Source organism: Felis catus, chromosome A1, assembly GCF_018350175.1.
Source record: "Felis catus isolate Fca126 chromosome A1, F.catus_Fca126_mat1.0, whole genome shotgun sequence".
In the NCBI taxonomy this organism is placed as follows: domain Eukaryota; kingdom Metazoa; phylum Chordata; class Mammalia; order Carnivora; family Felidae; genus Felis; species Felis catus.
Genome location: NC_058368.1, coordinates 87,230,092 through 87,251,185, shown reverse-complemented (window position 1 = coordinate 87,251,185; position 21,094 = coordinate 87,230,092). Strand labels below are relative to the sequence as shown.

Here is a 21,094-nt window from a genome sequence, read left to right as displayed (position 1 = left end):
GAATGCTAACCACCACCGCCCCCAGCCGCCCTTGTAACTGAGCCTGTAAATTAGCCTGAATACGTACTTCTTCCCTTGGGTCAGCATTTCAGAGAGAGTCAATGTTCCTTGTTTTCTTCATTTCCATGTTGTATGTGAAAAGCTATATTAAATCCAATGCCAACATTGATTTGGTCAAATAAATCAACTGTGCAACTAGTTTCATCATCTTCATTTTTGTTCCCTAGACCTTTGCCATTTTAACTAAAAAGGGGATTCCCAATTAACATGTAATAATTTTTTTTCAGGAAAACTTACTTTTTGGCTCCCCAATTACCCACCCATGCTTTCCCAAACACTCATATTAATTTAGGGAAGAGCTAATGGGTACATCCTCTCAGGTTACACGAGTTGGTGCTAGAAATGATCTGTATATGTGCTTATGCTACTAGCAATAAAAGAGAATCCATTAATTTTATTTATACAGCAATATTCAAAGAACTATAATTTGTACAACATACAAAGTATTTTAAAATCCTGTCTTAAGTGGTTTTGCAGTTTGATTTTCCCAAGAGAACTACAGACCAAAGTATTTTCTTAATCAGAGAAAGGGCTTCTGTTTCTGTTGGCCATCTCCAAGTAGAGAATAATTTAATGTAAAGGTTTGGACGTTTCTTTTCACCTGTTTTCTTTGTATCTTTGGACCAGCATCATTTGTCTTCAACCATCTCCACTCTCCACTCATTATACCACCAGATTTCCCCTTCTAAAACTGGAATAGAGATATCTTTCACGTGCAGACCTCTGAGTCAGGAGTAGGTTGTTGGTCTGTCATGATAGCAGGATGAGCAAGAGATCAGTTGATGGCTTTTTGTAGCTTGTGAACTTAGCTGAACCTCTTCTTCAAAATCTTGGTGAGGACAAGGGCAAGATGTCGGCCATGGGCTCTGAGCATGCTCCATCCTTGAGAATTCTTTTTCCTCTTGGAGAAATGTCCTTGCTGCCCTTTTTCTGCAACTTGCCCCTTTAACAGGAGAGGGTGACTCTGGGAAGGTGCTTCATCAATCCAGGGACAACCTCTCATCCCAGATCTATTCATAATTTCTTCTGAGAACTTGATGCAGGTTAGTAAACATGGAAAACAGTGCTGCGGTGAGAGGAAATTGTTACCTAAAAAGATTTGTTGGCAGATGTATTTCATGTGAGATCATGGGCTCCCAGAACAATGTTCTAGAATACAGATGTTTTTGTATGTTTAGCATGAGTCTTATATTTTTGGAATAATTTTGTTACTTTTTCCTAACAAATATTCTGATTTTCATTGAAATAAAATATTTGAGTGCCTTTAATTTTTTTTTCAACGTTTATTTATTTTTGGGACAGAGAGAGACAGAGCATCAACGGGCGAGGGGCAGAGAGAGAGGGAGACACAGAATAGGAAATAGGCTCCAGGCTCTGAGCCATCAGCCCAGAGCCCGACGCGGGGCTCGAACTCACAGACCGCGAGATCGTGACCTGGCTGAAGTCGGACGCTTAACCGACTGCGCCACCCAGGCGCCCCTGAGTGCCTTTAAATACAAGTATTTTAAGGAATTCTCTGAAAACCCTGTGATATAGTCATTAATATTTCCTTATAAGAGGAAACCAGTTCTCATGATCATACTCAGGTCCATGAGGAGTTTCGATCTACATTTCAGATCCTGGGACAAAGGTGTTTAAATCCTATTGAAGTCTCATAGATCTGACTAATAGACCATTGCTGTAACAGATAATCAGGAATGTGTATGGTTAGGCAAATATATTTTTCAGATGTGTAATAAACCTCCTATATTTCTGCACACTTTTGTCAGTATTTAGTAATCTCTGTTTGAACATCAATTTCAAGAAGCTTGAGAGCGTTCAGAACAAGCAGTACAAGCTAATATGGTATTCTAAAAGTCCTAACAAAGAGCATGTCTGGCATTGTTAACTCTGTTCTATGGTAGAGGAAATGGAGACACAGAGATCTGCAATTCACTCAAGGGAGCTTTCTTAACTATGTGATCTCTAGGGTGTGGTGACTCACCTCAGGTCACGTGTACTTCTCAGCCCCATTTCCAATGCCCAATCCATTATAACAAAGGTCTGACAATTCTGGGGCTCCTTATGAAACATCCTGTCATCTGGAAAATGTGCAGATTATCTCCCTTCCAGATGTCTTACTTCTGAGTTCATAAATGTCTTTCTCCTCCCCATGTAATTGTCTCACCCCATCCTCTACACCATTACCCACAGATAAGGCAGCTATATGGAAAGAGTTAATGATGAGGGGTTGTGAAATGGGTAAAACCTCTCTAAACCTTTGCCAGAGTGATTATACAGATGGAAAATTCTCTTGTGTAGAGCTAATGGTAGAGACTCTCTTGCTCTGTTGCAAGTTTATAAATACACCTTTAAAATATTGTTTCGTTATGAAAAGGAATGGTCACTTTGGGTCCAACAACTTTTTGTGGTCATAGGCCTAATGTTCAGTTGACCCAACAGTGATTGAGTCCAGCAAGTGTACTCTTACTAACCAAACCCACAGATAGTTAGTTGACAAGACTGAATGTTACTTACCAGTAGAGGGAACAATATTGGTTACAGTATGACATTCAGGCCATTAGGCAGAAATCAAGGATGGCAGATCAGGGTGGATTGTGTAAGGATTGTTAGATGATCCCAGGAATATTGAATGTCCAAGACAGATGTGTTTGTTATCTACAATAAGATCTCCCATGCCAATGATGCAGGACCACTAAGAAGTGGCTTTCATATTTCTGAAAATGCATATCCTCATGTGCATGATTAAGCCTCCACTTTCTCTTTTCTAAATTCCATATAGTTAATTACTGTGATCTGTTGAGATCATGTATTTGGCTTAGTATCTCCAAGATATCAGACTCCAGGCCTGGAGCAAAACAATTAGTTAACACATGGGGAAGTATTGAATGATTCCTTGTTTAGAGAGTAGGCCTTATGTGTTCTTATCCACACACACACACACACACACACACACACATACACACACACATATGTAAGTTTGTAAATAATTATTGTCTATGGGTACATGGGATTAAGGAATTATTTTTTTTCTTTAATGGTCTTTGCTTTCTTATTTTTCTGTAACAAACATGTATTGCTTTTGGGATGAATTGTTTAAAAGTAATTCACTGAATAGATGACAGGCCTTTGTGTTTAGGGCATCGCTCTTCAGCCAAAAAATAAGAAAGAAAAATAAAAGAGTCATCCCTTTAGGTGTGGTGATTACAAATCAAAAATTACATCTCATTACAAAGTGTTTTTTAAATTTAACTTTTTATTTTAAAAATATTCAATGTAAAGAATTTTCTACCAAAAAAAGAAAAAAAATCCCTTGTATTCATGTTATAATTTCCAAGTTTGCAATTCATGCTGATGTACTTTAGCTCTTTGTGTGCATTTTCAGTACACGATCTGCAGATATGCTGTACTCATAACTTACTCAGTTCCCAAGCCATATCTTAAGTTTTCTACAGTTTTTAAGCTGATTTTTTAAAAACTCTGGCTGGAATTGGTCTTTCTATATGGCTTCACCTCAGACCATAACTTCTTCCTGAGTTTAGAGTCTGTGACCCATTATGATTGGACCACAGGTGGACATCCCCACAGGTAGACAGCAGAGCTGTGGGATCCATAGGCTTGCATTCATAGACTCTCCATTTACTCCATATTTTAACTTCTCCAGTAGTTTGTGAACCCCAAACAAGTTGATGGCAGGAAACTGAGTCCATACAGCTAGCATTTAATTATTGACATGGAGGACATGCATCTTTTTCTGTTAATTTCTGAATTTTAGAGGAGTTTGCAAGTCAAGTATTTGATTGGTGTCTGTTCAATAATGTAAATAGTCAAACTCTTATTGAAGCAATGCAGGTTGACAGGAAACCAACTCCGGCCTCCCCCAAACTCCCAAACCTGCTGCAAAAATAAACCTGCACAATGATTCTTATTTCTTTTTAGTTGACCTCTGGGCATAGTGTTATGTTGAGCTGGAATGTGCAAAAGGACATCCCTCATTTTCTGCTCATTTTGTGAATGCACATGGAAGGGAAGAAAATCCTCTCACCTCTGTGCAATCACATCCACTTTTGTTCTTTTGCCTAATGTTACCTTAATCACTGGGTCAAAAGATAGGACCAAATCATTAACTATTCAGAATCAAGTAAATTCAGGGCTTTCTTGGGGCGCCTGGGTGGCTCAGTCGGTTGAGCGTCCGACTTCAGCTCAGGTCACGATCTCACGGTCCGTGAGTTCGAGCCCCGCGTTGGGCTCTGGGCTGATGGCTCAGAGCCTGGAGCCTGCTTCCGATTTTGTGTCTCCTTCTCTCTCTGCCCCTCCCCCATTCATGCTCTGTCTCTCTCTGTCTCAAAAATAAATAAAAATGTTTAAAAAAAAATTCAGGGCTTTCTTATTTCAAGAGTCCCCAGGCTATTACTTTCTTGACTACAGAAGTAATTTAAATATTTTGTACAGAGGTACTGTCTATACTTATACCCGCAGGGCCTACCATATAGTAAGTCATCAATACGTTTTTTGTTTTTCGGTTGACTTTATAATCATGGAAACATGAGAATTTATTATATTAAGTTAAGCTATTGTTCCACAAATTTTAGGGAGTAATTTATCAGTTAGCAGAAATACACTCAAAGTCAATGGATTCTGAGAAAATTATTTGTTTTTTCCCCCAAATTACTTTGTTGCTCATTATATCAGTAAAAGTTTTTTAAAAGGATCTATCCACTTATTTCACTTAACCAGATTAGAAGATATTGAGGAAATATCGCTTCCATCACTATACAACTTCCATCACTTTACAGACAAATATTTTTAGCTCCTTACCCTATAATTCCAGGCAATGGTCAGGCAAGTGGACCAGTTAAATAGGTGGAAAAAACCTATTTTCTTGGGACAAAAATGAGGTGCATCATTTTCTGTATGAGTAACACCACAAATGTTAACCTCCCTAAACAGGTTTATCAAGCCAAGTGTGATGGAAAGAAATAATGAGAGCTCTGGAAACTTCATTCTGCTTGGGTTCTCTGACCAGCCAAAGCTGGGGATGGTCTTGTTTTTCACTAACATGGTGTTTTACTTTCTGGCTATCACGGGCAACTCGTCCATCATCTTCCTGTCCCTGGTGGACCCTCGACTGCACACACCTATGTACTTCTTCCTCTGCAACCTGTCCCTCCTGGATCTCTGTTACACCTCTAGCAGCATTCCTCAGGTGCTGGTCAACCTCTGGGGCTCACAAAAGACCATCACTTATATTGGTTGTGTCATACAACTCTTTGCGTTCCTGTCTGTGGGTGGCATTGAATGCATTCTTCTTTCTGTCATGGCCTATGACCACTTTGTGGCTGTTTGCAAGCCTCTTCACTACATGACCATCATGCACCCACAGCTGTGCCTGCGACTGGCAGCCTGTGCCTGGCTCACTGGGATTGCCAATTCCATCCTCATGTCCCCACTGACAATGTCCTTGAAGTGGTGTGGTCACCATCACATCAACCACTTTGTGTGTGAGATGCCAGCCATCATCCGCATTTCCTGCATGGACACTAGGTGTGTTGAAGGCCTGGCTCTCTTCTTGGCCATCCCCATTGTCCTGGTGCCCCTCGCCATGATACTGGTTTCCTATGGCTATATTGTAGCCATGGTTCTGCGGATCCAGTCTGCAGCTGGGAAGTGCAAGGCCTTCAACACCTTCTCTTCCCACATGATTGTAGTGTCTCTCTTCTATAGCACTATAATCTACATGTACATGCAGCCTGTGAATGTGGCAAGCCAGGACCAGGGCAAGTTCCTAACCCTCTTCTACTGTCTAGTGACCTCCACTATGAATCCTTTCCTCTACACACTGAGAAACAAAGATGTGAAGGGAGCCATGTGGAAGGTTCTTGGGAAAGACCACAGCCTGTCAGATGCAAGAGGGCACTGATGTAGGTGCTTGTTTTCCCTAAAGAATGCTTTGTTCCAGGGAGATAACAATGCATAATGTCATATAAGATGCTGGAGTGAGAATGGAGTAGGGTCTTCTCTCTTTCAGGGATCCCAGAATAAATAACTCCTGTCTTTGCTTGCAAGTAGATGGACAGGACCCCTATGTCCTTCCAAGTGACAGACTCAGTCACAAAAGATAATATTCTGATGAAGAGAAAAATGTTACTTGGATCAATGAGGTTTTATAGGGAAATAATGAGTTCTTTGCAGCAAACTTGAGACTCTGATTCCAGAAAATTGTAAAGTCACTATTAAGTCAGATCTAAGGAAAATGAGACCCCAAGTAGAAAAATGTGTGTATGTATGTGTGAGGGAGTGACTAATTTTGAGGTACACTTGTTCCACTCCATATACCCTTTTGTGCTAAGTTTTCTAGACCCTAATAGAGAGTGTAATGTTTCTTTTTCAGGCTGTTGTCTGCCTCTTCCTGCCCTGTGCAAATAATTTATAACTGCTTCTCTAACAAACAGTGTTTCTTTAAAATTTCAGGTCATATGCCACTTACTTACTGGTTATTAAATCAACTTAACAAGCATTTAAAAGTGAGTGAGAATGGCATGAAATGGAATAGAAAATTTCAGAGAGGATTGAACAAGGTATGGTAAATCAGTTGTGTGAGTGTTTATGTGTTTATGTGTATCAAAGGTTTTCCTTACAGTGAACCATTGCTACAAAAGTTTGAAAGTCACTGACATAAAGTCTTTATTGAAACAAGCTCCTAAGCAGGCAGTACTTTTGCACTGGGAAAAAATTAGGGATACAGTTCTTTTACTTTCTTTTTTAAAGTTTTTATTTACATTTCAGTTAGTTAACATACAGTGTAATATTAGTTTCAGGTGTACAATATGGTGATTCAACATTTCCATGCAACACCTGGTGCTCCTCACAAGTCCTCTCTTTAATCTCCATCACTCATTCAGCCTATCCCCCCACCCACCTCCTCTCTGGTGACCATCACTTTGTTCTGCATAGTTAAGAGTCTGTTCTTGAGTTACTTCTAAATTCTTAACAGAGAATTCTTAACCTCTAAATTCATGAACAGAAGTTCATAGAAGGAAATAGTGGCATGGTAGCATGTGGACAGGAACAGTGTAGAAAGTAACCAGGCCACAGCTGCTTACTATGAGAACACTTGCCAGGTTAAATGATGATGATAATGATGATGATGATGATGATGATGATGATGATATTAATTATTATGAATATGGAACTATAGTTCATTAACTCGTGGATTTTCACCATCAGTGAAGTAGGAAAGATTCAAATTTAAAGGCAAGGCACAGTTTAGCTTACAATATATATATTTTTTCTCAGACTTAAGGTAAAAGGTGAAAATGAGAAAATTTAAGTTGTAAAAATCAATGAAGTTAATAAAATTTCAACTATTCATAGGAACTAATTAGTCTCTGTAATGGTGAACCCTATGTATCAACTTGACTAGGCCACAGTATCTGGGTATTTTGTCAAACACCAGTCCTGCTGTTGCTGTGAAGGTAGTTTTTAGATAAGATTAACACTTCAATCAGTAGACTTTGAGTAATGGACTTCTCTCTATGTGGAGAGCTCTCCAATCAGTCTTACAATAAAATAAGCTGAGATCCCCTTAGGAAGATGGAATTCTGTCTTCAGACTGTGGTTGGTCTTTGGCTGCAACATGAACTCTTCCTTGGGTCTCCAGCCTGTACTGAAGATTTTGAACTTATGTGCCCACAAAATCACATGAGCCAATTCCTTAAAATCTCTCTGTCTACCTGTCTATCTCTCTACCTGTCTAAATCTGTGTATCTGTCATCTCTCATCTATCTATCATCTATCTATCTATCTATCATCTATCTATTATCTATCTATTATCTATCATCTACCTATTATCTATATCTATCATCTATGTATCTATGTATCTATCTATCATCTATCTACCTATTACCTATCATCTATATGTATCTATTTATGTATCTATGTATCTATCTATATCAATCTATCCTCTCTCTATCCACATATCTATTATCTATTGATCACCTATCTATTTATCTATATCTATCATTTATCTATTCTCTATATCTGTGCATTCTATTGATTCCGTTTCTCTGGAGAAACCTAATACTTTCCAAAAATTCATAAAAAATAGGTATGTCTAGATTAACTTTTGCTAAGTTTTACTTACTTTTGACCCTACCTTCTTTAGGTCTATACACAGTTTTCATATTTCTTTCCTTATGTTCAAACAACCATTTCCTTAAACAAGAGAAACTTTGCATTTATTTATTAATTTTTTAAATGTTTATTTTTGAGATGGGGGGGAGCAAGAGCTTGTGTAGGGGTGGGGCAGAGAAAGAGAGGGACAGAGGATCCAAAGCAAGTTCTTCACAGACTGTAGCAAGCCTGATTTGGGGCCCAAACCCATAAACCATGAGATCATAACTTGGTCCGAAGTTGAACCCTCAACTGACTGAGCCACCCAGGTTCTCCTTTGCTTTTATTTTTAGCCCACACTTCCTTACTGGATTGATAGAAATTAGAAAAACATGTGAGTATTGCAGAGCTTGAGGAGGGCAAGTTAGTTTATGCATATACTACTTTATTGTCTGGTTTCTCTGAATAAAAGAAAATTTGTGGCAATCTTTCTTCATTTTTGTCTTTATGAAATCTTTGAATTATATTTTCATGGTTTGCCTCTTGGTGGTCTTGATACATTTATACTTGTATGTACTAGGTATTGCAAGTTGTGAGTATATGTCACATGTTTTTGTGTAGCTTCTGGTACAATGTCACATGCATTTAATGTGGGCCTGTATAAACAACAGTGTTAAAACAGGTTTTAGTATATGTTTAAATAAGTAATTTAGAATTATAATTTACCTTTTTTTCTTTTTTTTTGTCCAGGAAACAGTCCTATAGCATCTTTCTGTTTAGAGAATCCACCCAATTTTTATATACCTACAGTATTAATTAAACATGATTGATAAAGTTCCATTAGGATAAGATTGTTACCATTTTCAAATTTTTATGAAAAAAAGGGGAGGAGCCAAGATGGCAGAACAGCATGGAAGTTTTTTTGTGTCTCGTGTCCATAAAATACAGCCAGATCAACATTAAACCATCCTGCACACCTAGAAAACTTATTTGGGGATTAACACAACAATCTGCACAACCTGAACCACAGAACTCAGCAGGTAAATGATGTGGAAGGTGAACTGGGGCAGAGAGAAGCTGCAAAGGGCAGAGAACTATTTTTGCTTGTGGAGAAAAGATGGAGATGGAAGGGCAGAATAAGGGACAAGCACCCCCCCCCCCCAAAAAAAAAACAGGTAGGAACAACTGCAGGGACTGAATTAAAAAGGGAGAAAGGAGAAAGGGGAAGATTTGAATTCCATTAAGACTGTATAAACAGGGGGAGCACAAAGTCTGAAACTCCACATCTTGATACCTGGTAGTGCTCTGGTGAGAAGGGTGAGTTCCCAGGAGCAGAGTGAAGTCTGGGGGGTCTTCAGGCCACATGGGGAGAGGTAGTTCCTCTATAGGGAGGACATCTAGTAGAGGCTGTGTGGCGACACCCACAGGAAAAGGCTCCAGTGGACCTGGGAGAACAACCACATTCTCTGGTGATGGAACAAGGTCATTGGGGTTGAAGCCTGGTGCCAGATGTGTGTTGTGATTTTCCATAAGCCCTGAAACACTTGTGCTAATGATCGTGTGAACTTCTGGGGTGGGCTTGCACCTGGCCAGTCTATGGGCATTGGCAGCTGCACAGTCCCGTGAACGTTCCTGGGTAGGGCCAGCCCCTGGCCATTGCTCAGTGTGATCCTCCTAAAGATGGACAGAATGGGTCAAAGCCACAGTCCCTCAGAAAAAAAGGTCAGGGAAAACACCCACATCTGATATAAAACTCAGGAGGTAGGTACTGCCTGGGCCTTGGTCACAGACAGTGTAAAAGTGGGGAGTGGATGGAAGCTGAAGACAAAGGACGGGTAAGGTGATTGCTGATCAGGGAGAACAGAGTTTCTATACTAGAGACTGGGTAGCTGAGTGATGCCATTTTCACCGCTCTCGCGCGTGTGCATACACACCTACAAGTGCCACAACAATCCACCCCAGTAAACTAAGCAGAGCCATCTAGTGGAGAATGAAGCCATTAAACTAAGCCCAACTGGGCCAACCTCGCTCTTCAGAAACACAAGTCTCTCTGCCTGCTTAATTTACTGACTATACAGGGCTTCATAGTTTGACTTCTAGGGGAAAATGAAATAATTTCAATTGTATTTCAGTCTGTTCTTTAGTCCATCTATATAATTTTTATTTTTTTCTTTCTTTTTTTTCCTCTTTTTCATTTCTTTTCTTTTTCTTGAATACAGAAAGAGAAAAAATTGTTCTTATTTTCAAGTTTTATTAAATATATTTTTCCTTAATTTTATTTTCTACTTTATTTTTTATTTTTGTGTAAATTTTTTCAAATTCTATTGTACTTCCATCATTTCTTTCTATTTTAGTGTATTCATATTTTTAAATTTTCAAATGATTTCCTTTTTTTTCTTTCTTTACCCTTTTTTCTTTAATCTACCAACCTCTTTCAACACCCAGACCAAAACACACTTAGGATATAGCATCATTTATTTGATTTTCTTGTGTGTGTGTGTCCTTTTTAATTTTTTAATTTTAATTTTTTAATTAAAAAAATTAATTTTAATTATTTTTTTACATCACTAATTCTTTTTGTCCCTTCAAAATGATGAAATGAAAGGATTAATTCCAAAAGAAAGAGCAGGAAGAAATGCCCAGGGACTTAACCAACACAGATGCAAGAAAAATGTCTGAACCAGAATTTAGAATCATAACAATAATAATAATACTAGATGGGGTAGAAAATAGATTAGAATTCCTTTCTGTGGAGATAAAAGAAATAAAAGCTAGTCAGGATGAAATAAAAAATGTTAAAATTGAGCTGCAATCTTAAATGGATGCCATGGCAGCAAGGATGGATGAGGCAGAGCAGAGACTCAGCAATATGGAGGACAAACTTATGGAGAATAATAAAGCAGAAAATAAGAGGAAGACTAAGGCAAAAAAGTAGGATTTAAGAATGAGAGAAATCAATGACTCATTAAAAAGGAACAACATTAGAATCATAGGGGTCCCAGAAGAGGAAGAGAGAGAAAAAGGGGTAGAAGGGTTCTGTGAGCAAATAGCAGAAAACTTTATTAGCCTGGGGAAAGACACAGACTTAAAATTCAGGAAGCACAGAGGACTTCCATTATATTCAACAAAAAATGACCATCAACAAGGCATATCATAGTTAATTTTAGGAAATACTCAGGTAAGGAAAGAATCATGAAAGCAACAAGGGAAAAAAAAGTCCTTAACCTACAAGGTAAGATAGATCACGTTTGCAGCAGACCTATCCACAGAAACTTGGCAGGCCAGAAAGGAGTGGCAGGATATATTCAGTGTGATGATTCAGAAAAATATGCAGCCAAGAAATCTTTATCCAACAAGACTGTCACTCAAAATAGAAGGAGAGATTAAAAATTTCCCAGACAATCAAAAATTAAAGGAGTTTGTGACCACTGAACCAGCCCTGCTAGAAATTTAAAAGAGGACTCTCTGAGGGGAGAAAAGATTAAATAAATAAATAAATAAATAAATAAATAAATATCAAAACAACAAAGACTAGAAAGGACCAGAGACAACCATCAGAATTTCCACCCTATAAGCAGCATAATGGCAATAAATTCATATCTTTCAGTACTCACTCTAAACATCAGTTCACTAAATGCTCCAATCAAAAGACATAGAGTAACACAATGGATAGGAAAACAACATCCATCTGAAAGACTTAAATATAAGACAGGAAGCAATCAAAATCCTCGAGGAGAAAGCAGGCAAAAACCTCTGTGATCTTGGCTGCAGTAACTTCTTACTTAACACGTCTCCAGAGGCAAGGGAAACAAAAGCAAAAATGAACTACTGGGACCTCATCAAAATAAAAAGCTTCTGCACAGTGAAGGAAACAATCAGCAAAACTAAAAGACAACTGACACAATGGGAGAAGATATTTGCAAATGACATATCAGATAAAGGGTTAATATCCAAAATCTATCAAGAACTTATCAAACTCAACACCCAAAAAACAATCCACTGAAGAAATGGGCAAAAGACATGAATAGACACTTCTCCAAAGAAGACATCCAGATGGCCAACTGAAACATGAAAAAATGCTCAACATCACTCATCATCAGGGACATACAAACCAAAACCACAATGAGATACCATCTTATACCTGTCAGAATGGTTAAGATCAACAATTCAGGCAACAATAGATGTTAGCAAGGATGCGGAGAAAGAGGATCTCTTTTGCACTGCTGGTGGGAATGCAAGCTGATGCATCCACTCTGGAAAACAGTACAGGGGTTCCTCAAAAAATTAAAAAATAGAACTACCCTATGACCCAGAAATTGCACTAGTACGCATTTATCCCAGGGATACAGGTGTGCTGTTTCAAAGGGACACATGCAACCCCATGTTTACAGCAGCACTATCATCAATAGCCAAAGTATGGAAAGAGCCCACAAGTCCATCGATGGGTGAATGGATAAAGAAGATGTGGTATATATATACAATGGAGTATTACTCGGCAATCAAAGAGAATGAAATCTTTCCATTTGCAACTACGTGGATGAAACTGGAGGGTATTATGCTAAGTGAAATTAGTCAGAGAAAGACAAAAATCATATGACTTCACTCATATGAGGACTTTAAGAGACAAAACAGATGAACATAAGGGAAGGGAAACAAAAATAATATAAAACCAGGAAAGGGGACAAAACATAAGAGACTCATAAATATGGAGAACAAACTGAGGGTTGCAAGAGTGGTTGTGGGAGGGGCGATCGGCTAAATGGGTAAGGAGCATTAAGGAATCTACTCTTGAAATCATTGTTTCACTATATGCTAATTAAGTTGGATGTAAATTTAAAAAAAATAAAAAAGAAAATTAAAAAAAAGAAAAAAGAAAACTCTGATAATAGCTGGAGACTATCCTGTGGTCTGGAAAAAAAAGAAAACAAGATCCATCTATATGCTGTTTACAAGAGACCCACTTTAGACCTAAAGACACCTTCAGATTGAAAGTAAGGGGATGGAAAACCATCTATCATGCTAATGGTTACCAAAAGAGTGCTGGAGTAGCCATACTTAGACAATCTAGACTTTACAATAAAGACTTTAACAAGAGATGAAGAAGGGTATTATATCATAATTAAGGATCTATCCACCAAGAAGACCTAACAATTGTAAACATTTATGGTCCAAATGTGAAAGCACCCAAATATATAAATCCATTATTCACAAACATAAAGAAACTCATTGATAATAATGCTATATTAGTAAGGGACTTCAACACCCCTCTTACAACAATGGGCAGATCATCTAATCAAAAAATCAACAAGGAAACAATGGCTTTGAATGACACTGGATCAGATGGACTTAACAGATATATTCAGAATATTTCATCCTAAAGCAGCAGAATATACATTATTCTCAAGTGCACATGGAACATTCTCCAGAGTAGACCACATACTGGGACACAAATCAGCCCTCAATGAGTACAAAAAGACCGAGATCATACTATGCATGTTTTCAGACCACATTGCTATGAAACTCAAAATCAACCACGAGAAAAAATTTGGAAAGGTAACACACACTTGGAGACTAAAGAACATCCTACTAAAGAATGAATGGGCTAAGCAAGAATTTAAAGAGGTAATTAAAAAGTACATGGGAGCCAATGAAAATGATAACACCACAACCCAAAACCTCTTGGATGCAGCAAAGGCGGTCATAAGGGGAAAGTATATAGCAATCCAGGCCTTCCTAAAGCGGGAAGAAAGTTCTCAGATACACAAACTAACTTTACAGTTTAAAGAGCTGGAAAAAGAACAGCAAATAAAACCCCAAACCAGCAGAAGACAGGAAATAATAAAGCTTACAGTAGAACTAATGCTATAAAACAAACAAACAAACAAAAAAACAAAACAGTAGAACAGATCAATGAAACCAGAAGCTGGTTCTTTGAAAGTATTAACAAAATAGATAAACCCCTAGCCAGTTTGATCAAAAAGAAAAAGGAAATGACCCAAATAAATAAAACAAAGAATGAAATAGGAGAGATCACAACCAACACAGCAGAAATAAAAACAATAAAAGAGACTATTATGACCAATTATATGCCAATATAATGGGCAACCTGGAAGAAATGGACAAATTCCTAGAAACATATATAGTACTAAAACTGAAACAGAAAGAAATAGAAAATCTGAACAGACCCTTAACCAGTAAAGAAATCGAACTGGTAATCAAAAATCTCTGAGAAAACAAGATTCCAGGGCCAGGTGGCTTTCCAAGGAAATTCTACCAAACATTTAAGGAAGAGATAACCCCTATTCTCTTGAAGCATTCCCAAAAAATAGAAATAGAAGGAAAACTTCAAACTCTTTCTATGAAGCCAGCATTACCTTGATTCCAAAACCAGCCAAAGACCCACTAAAAATAACTATAGACCAGTGCCCTGATGACCGTGGATGCAAAAATCCTCAACAAGCTATTAGCCAATGTATCCAACAATACATTAAAAAAATATTCATCATGACCAAGTGGGATTTATATCTGGGATAAAGGGCTGGTTCAATACACGGAACAATCAATGTGACTCATCACATCAATAAAAGAAAGAACAAGAACCACATGATCCTCCCAATAGATGCAGAGAAAGAATTTGACAAAATACAGCATCCTTTCTTGATAAAAACCCTCAAGAAAGTAGGGATAGAATAATCATTCAATGAAATCATAGAGCCATGTACAAAAGACCCAACGTTAGTATCATCCACAATGGGGAAAAACTGAGAGCTTTCCCTCTAAGGTCAAGAACAAGACAGGGATGTCCACTCTCACCACTGTTATTCAACATAGCATTGGAAGTCTTAGCCTCAGCAATCAGACAACACAAAGAAATAAAAGACACCCTAATTGGCCAGGAGGAGGACAAACTTTCACTCTTCACAGATGACAAGGTACTCTATATGGAAAACCCTAAATATTCTGCCAAAAAACGCTAGAACTGATTCATGAATTCAGCAAAGTTGCAGGATATAAAATCAATGCACAGAAATCGTTTGTATTCCTATACACCAACAATGAAGCAACAGAAAGAGAAATCAAGGAATAGATCCCATTTACAGTTGCACCAAAAACCATAAAATACTAGGAATAACTCTAACCAAAGAGGTGAAAAATCTACACTGAATACTATAGAAAGCTCATGAAAGAAATTGAGGAAGATACACACATAAAAGGAAAAATATTCCATGCTCCTGGATAGGAAGAACAAATATTGTTAAAACACCATTACTGCCCAAAGAAATCTACATATTCAATGCCATCCCTATCAAAATAACACCAGCATTCTTCACGGAGCCAGCACAAACAATCCTAATATTTGTATGGAACCACAAAAGACCCCAAATAGCCAAAGCAATCTTGAAAAAGGAAACCAAAGCAAGAGACATTACAATCCCAGACTTCAAGCTGTATTACAAAGCTGTAATAATCAAGACAGTATGGTACTTGCACAAAAACAGACACTCAGATCAATGGAACAAAATGGTGAACCCAGAAAAGGACCCACAAACGTATGGTCAACTAATCGTTGACAAGGCAGGAAAGACTATCCAATGGAATAAAGACAGTGTCTTCAGCAAGTGGTGCTGGGAAAACTGGACAGCGACAGGCAGATGAATGAAACTGGACCACGTTCTTACACCATAGACAAAAATAAACTCAAAATGGGTGAAAGGCCTAAATGTAAAACAAGAAGCCATCGAAACCCTTGAGGGGAAATCAGGCAAAAACCTCTTTGACCTTGGTTGCAGCAACTTCTTACTCAACACGTCTCCATGGGCAAGAGAAATGAAAACAAAAATGAACTATTGGGACCTCATCAAAAGAAAAAGCTTCTGCACAGCAAAGGAAACAATTAGCAAAACTAAAAGGCAACTGACAGAATGGGAGAAGATATTTGTAAATGACATGTCAGATAAAGGGTTAGTATCCAAAATATATAAAGAACCTATCAAACTGAACACCCCCAAAAAACAAATAATACAGTGAAGAAATGAGCAAAAGACATGAATAGACATTTCTCCAAAGAAGACATCCAGATGACCAACTGGGAAATACAAATCAAAACCACATCAGGGAGAGATGTGGTCCTCATCAGGGAAATACAAATCAAAACCACAATGAGATATCATCTTACACCTATCAAAATGGGTAACATTAACAATTCAGGCAATAAGAGATGTTGGGGACGATGCGGAGAAAGAGGATCTCTTTTGAACTACTGGTGGGAATGCAAACTGGTGCAGCCACTCCGGAAAAGAATACGTTGGTTCTTCAAGAAATGAAAAATAGAACTACCCTATGACCCATAAATTGCACTAGTAGGCATTTATCCACGGAATACAGGTATGCTGTTTCGAAGGCGCACATACATCCCAATGTTTATAGAAGCACTATTAACAATAGCCAAAGTGTGGAAAGAGCCCAAATGTCCATCAATGGTTGAATATATTAAGAATATATATATATATATATATATATCTTCATATATATATATATATATATAATATATACATATATATTACTCAGCAATCAAAAAAGAATAAAATCTTTCCTTTTGCCTTTTGCAACTATATGGATTGATCTAGAGTGTATTATGCTAAGAGAAATTATTTAGTCAAAGACAAATATCATATGACTTCACTCATATGAGGATTTTAAGACCCAGAACAAATGAACACAAGGGAAGGGAAACATAAATAATATAAAACATGGAGGGGGACAAAACATAAAAGACTCTTAAATATAGAGAACAAAGTGTTACTGGAGGGTGTTGGTAGGGGGAATGGGCTAAATGGGTAAGGGACTTTAAAGAATCTACTCCTGGAATCAGTTTTGCACTATATGCTAACTAACTTGTATGTAAATTAAAAAAAATGAATAAATGTTAAAAAAATAAAAATAAAAAAATAAAAACACAATTTATAACTACCAGTGGACGCAAGCTGTTTTTTTCTAATAAATACTCTAACATACACTGTTTCACACTGCTAACATATAGAGGGGACAAATATTAAAACTTTCTGTGTCTTATCAAAAATGTCTTGGAGGCTGTCTAGTAAATATATGCAGACACAGATTTTCTCTTCATTATGACAAAATGGAAATTTGAATATTGGAATGGTGGATGGTTTTATGTAGTTAGTCTCTAAATGTACCCTTTTCCTTTTGAAACAAAAGGAAATCTTTTTGCATCACAAATGCTTTTGCCTCAAGGTTGTCTCAAGGTTTAACACTGACTATGATTTCAGTTTGAGTACACATGATTTCCAACAGGATTTTAGTTAAGGCATATCATACTGTTAGCTCATGCAACTCCAATACTGTATATTGTTCCTTTTTTTTTTATTTTTTTTTTTTCAACGTTTATTTTTGGGACAGAGAGAGACAGAGCATGAATGGGGGAGGGGCAGAGAGAGAGGGAGACACAGAATCGGAAACAGGCTCCAGGCTCCGAGCCATCAGCCCAGAGCCTGACGCGGGGCTCGAACTCACGGACCGCGAGATCGTGACCTGGCTGAAGTCGGAGGCTTAACCGACTGCGCCACCCAGGCGCCCCTCCTTTTTCTTTTTAACATTTATTTATTTAATATACATATTCAGGTACAATTGGCATTAGTGTTATATTAGTTGCAAACATACAATATAGTGATATAACATTTCCATACAACACCCAGTGCTCATCATAAGTGTGTTTTTTTTAATATGAAATTTATTGTCATATTGGTTTCCATACAACACCCAGTGCTCATCCCAACAGGTGCCCTCCTCAATGCCCATCACCTACTTTCCCCTCCCTTCCACCCCTCCCTCAACCCTCAGTTTATTCTCAGTTTTTAAGAGTCTCTTATGGTTTGGCTCCCTCCCTCTCTAACTTTTTATCCCCTTCCTTTTGCCCTCGCCTTTTGTTAAGTTTCTCAGTATCTACATAAGAGTAAAAACATATGGTATCTGTCTTTCTCTGTATGACTTATTTCACTTAGCATAACACTTTCCAGTTCCAACTACATTGCTACAAGAGGCCATATTTCATACTTTCTCATTGCCAAGTAGTATTCCATTGTGTATATAAACCACAATTTCTTTATCCATTAATCAGTTGATGGACATTTAGGCTCTTTCCATAATTTGGCTACTGTTAAAAGTGCTGCTATAAACATTGGGGTACAAGTGCCCTTATGGATCAGCACTCCTGTATCCCTTGGGTACATTTGTAACAATGCTATTCTTGGGTCATAGGGTAGATCTATTTTTAATTTTTTGAGGAACCTCCACACTGTTTTCCAGAGTGGCTGCACCAGTTTGCATTCCCAACAGTGAAAGAGGGTTCCTGTTTCTCCACATCCTCTCCAGCATCTATAGTCTCCTGATTTGTTCATTTTATCCACTTTGACTAGTGTGAGGTGCAATCTCAGTGTGGTTTTGATTTCTATTTCCCTGATGATGAGTGATGTTGAGCATCTTTTCATGTGCCAGTTGGCCATCTGGATGTTCTCTTTAGAGAAGTGTCTATTCATGTTTTCTGCCCATTTCTTCACTGTATTATTTGTTTTTCGGGTGTGGAGTTTGCTGAGTTTTTCATAGATTTTGGATGCTAGCCCTTTGTCCGATATGTCATTTGGAAATATCTTTTCCCATTCCATCGGTTGTCTTTTAGTTTTGTTGATCGCTTCCTTTGCAGTGCAGAAGCTTTTTATCTTTATGAGGTCCCAATAGTTCATTTTTGCTTTTAATTCCCTTGCCTTTGAGGATGTGTCAAGTAAGAAATTGCTGCGGCTGAGGTCCGAGAGTTTTTTCCTGCTTTCTCCTCTAGGGTTTTAATGGTTTCCTGTCTCACATTCAGGACCTTTACCCATTTTGAGTTTATTATTGTGAATGGTGTAAGAAAGTGGTGTAGTTTCATTCTTCTGCATGTTGCTGTCCAGTTCTCCCAGCACCGTTTGTTAAAGAGACTGTCTTTTTTCCATTGGATATTCTTTCCTGCTTTGTCAAAGATTAGTTGGCCATACTTTTGTGCGTCCAATTCTGGAGTCTCTATAGTATTCCATTGGTTGATGTGTCTGTTTTTGTGCCAACACCATGCTGTCTTGATGATTACAGCTTTGTAGTAGAGGCTAAAGTCTGGGATTGTGATGCCTCCTGCTTTGGTCTTCTTCAATGTTACTTTGGCTATTCGGGGTGTTTTGTGGTTCCATATAAATTTTAGGATTTCTTGTTCTAGCTTGGAGAAGAGTGCTGGTGCAATTTTGATTGGGATTGCATTGAATGCGTAGATTGTTTTGGGTAGTATTGAATTCTCAACAGGATACTAGCAAATTGAATTCAACAGCATATAGAAAGAAATATGAACCATGATCAAGTCGGATTCATTCCTGGGCTGCAGGGCTGGTTCAATATTCGCAAATCAATCAATGTGATACGTCACATTAATAAAAGAAAAGAACCATATGATCCTTCCTTTTGATGCAGAAAAAGCATTTGACAAGATTCAACAACATTTCTTAATAAAAACGCTTGAGAAAGTCGGGATTGAAGGAACACACTTAAACATCATAAAAGCCACTTATGAAAGTCCACAGCTAATATCATCCCTAATGGGGAAAAAGTGAGAATTTTCCCCCTGAAATCAGGAACACGACAGGGATGTCCACTCTCACCGCTGTTTTTAACTTAGTGTTGGAAGTTCTAGCATCAGGAATCAGACAACAAAAGGAAATCAAAGTCATCAAAATTTTGCAGATGACATGATATTATACATGGAAAACCTGAGAGACTCCACCAAAAGTCTGCTAGAACTGATACATGAATTCAGCAAGTCGCAGGACGTTAAGTTTGTTTTTAGTCCCCTTTATCTGTTTCACTCATCTCCCCACCCATCTTTTCTCTAGTAACCATCACTTTGTTTTTTTGTATTTAAGAGTCTGTTTTTTTTTTGTTTGTCTCTTTTATCTTTGTTCATTGCTTTTGTTTCTTATTCCACATATGAATGAAATTGCATGGTATTTGTCTTTCTCTGACTGACTTATTTCATTTAGCTTCAAACTCTCTGACTCCATCCACATCATTGAAAATGGCAAGATTTCATTCTTTCTTATGGGTGAGTAATATTGCATTGTGTATATATATCACTTCTTTATCCAATTTTCCATTGATGTATGCTTGGGTTGCTTCCATTCTTGGTTACTGTGATTAACAGTGCCATAAACATAGTGATACATATGTATTTTTTAAGTAAGTGTATATATGAATATATATATGTACATATATATGTATATATACAAATACATATACATTTGTGTATATATATATATATATATATATATATATATATATATTCCCCCCCCCCCGCCCCGGTCAGGTGGGATTTATTCCTGGGATACAAGGATTGGTTCAATATTCACAAGTTAATCAATGTTACATATCACATTAACAAACTAAAAGATAAAAATCATATGATTATCTAAATAGATGGAGAAAAAACATTTGACAACATACAACTTCCATTTATGAAAAAAAAACTCTCAGTAAATTGGTTATAGAGAAAATTTACCTCGACATAATAAAAGCCATGTGTGACAAGCCCATTTCTAATATCATACCCCACAATGAAAAACTGAAATCATTTTTTCTAAATTTAGGAACAAGCCAAATGCCTATTATCACCACTTTTATACAACATAGTATTTTTTGTCTTATTTTTTATTTATTTTTTCTCATATAATTTATTGTCAAATTGGCTTCTATACAACACCCACTGCTCATCCCAACAAGGGCTCTCCTCAATGTCCATCACCCACTTTCCCCTCTCCCCCACCCCCCACCAACCTTCAGTTTGTTCTCTGTATTTAAGAATCTCTTATGGTTTGACACCCTCCCTCTCTGT

At 37.6% G+C, this 21,094-nt stretch overlaps 1 protein-coding gene across 1 annotated transcript; it reads left to right on the top strand.

Moving 5' to 3' along the window:
- The first annotated feature begins 5,029 nt into the window (after nucleotides 1–5,029).
- On the top strand, nucleotides 5,030–5,980 carry LOC101096031 (putative olfactory receptor 2W6). Its single transcript, XM_003980609.2, has one exon. It carries the CDS (start codon nucleotides 5,030–5,032, stop codon nucleotides 5,978–5,980), a length of 951 nt encoding a protein of 316 aa, XP_003980658.2.
- Nucleotides 5,981–21,094: the final 15,114 nt, after the last annotated feature.

Bases quoted from the DNA above. Each gene is read 5' to 3' on its own strand.
- LOC101096031 (XM_003980609.2), top strand. From the start codon at position 5,030: ATGGAAAGAAATAATGAGAGCTCTGGAAACTTCATTCTGCTTGGGTTC.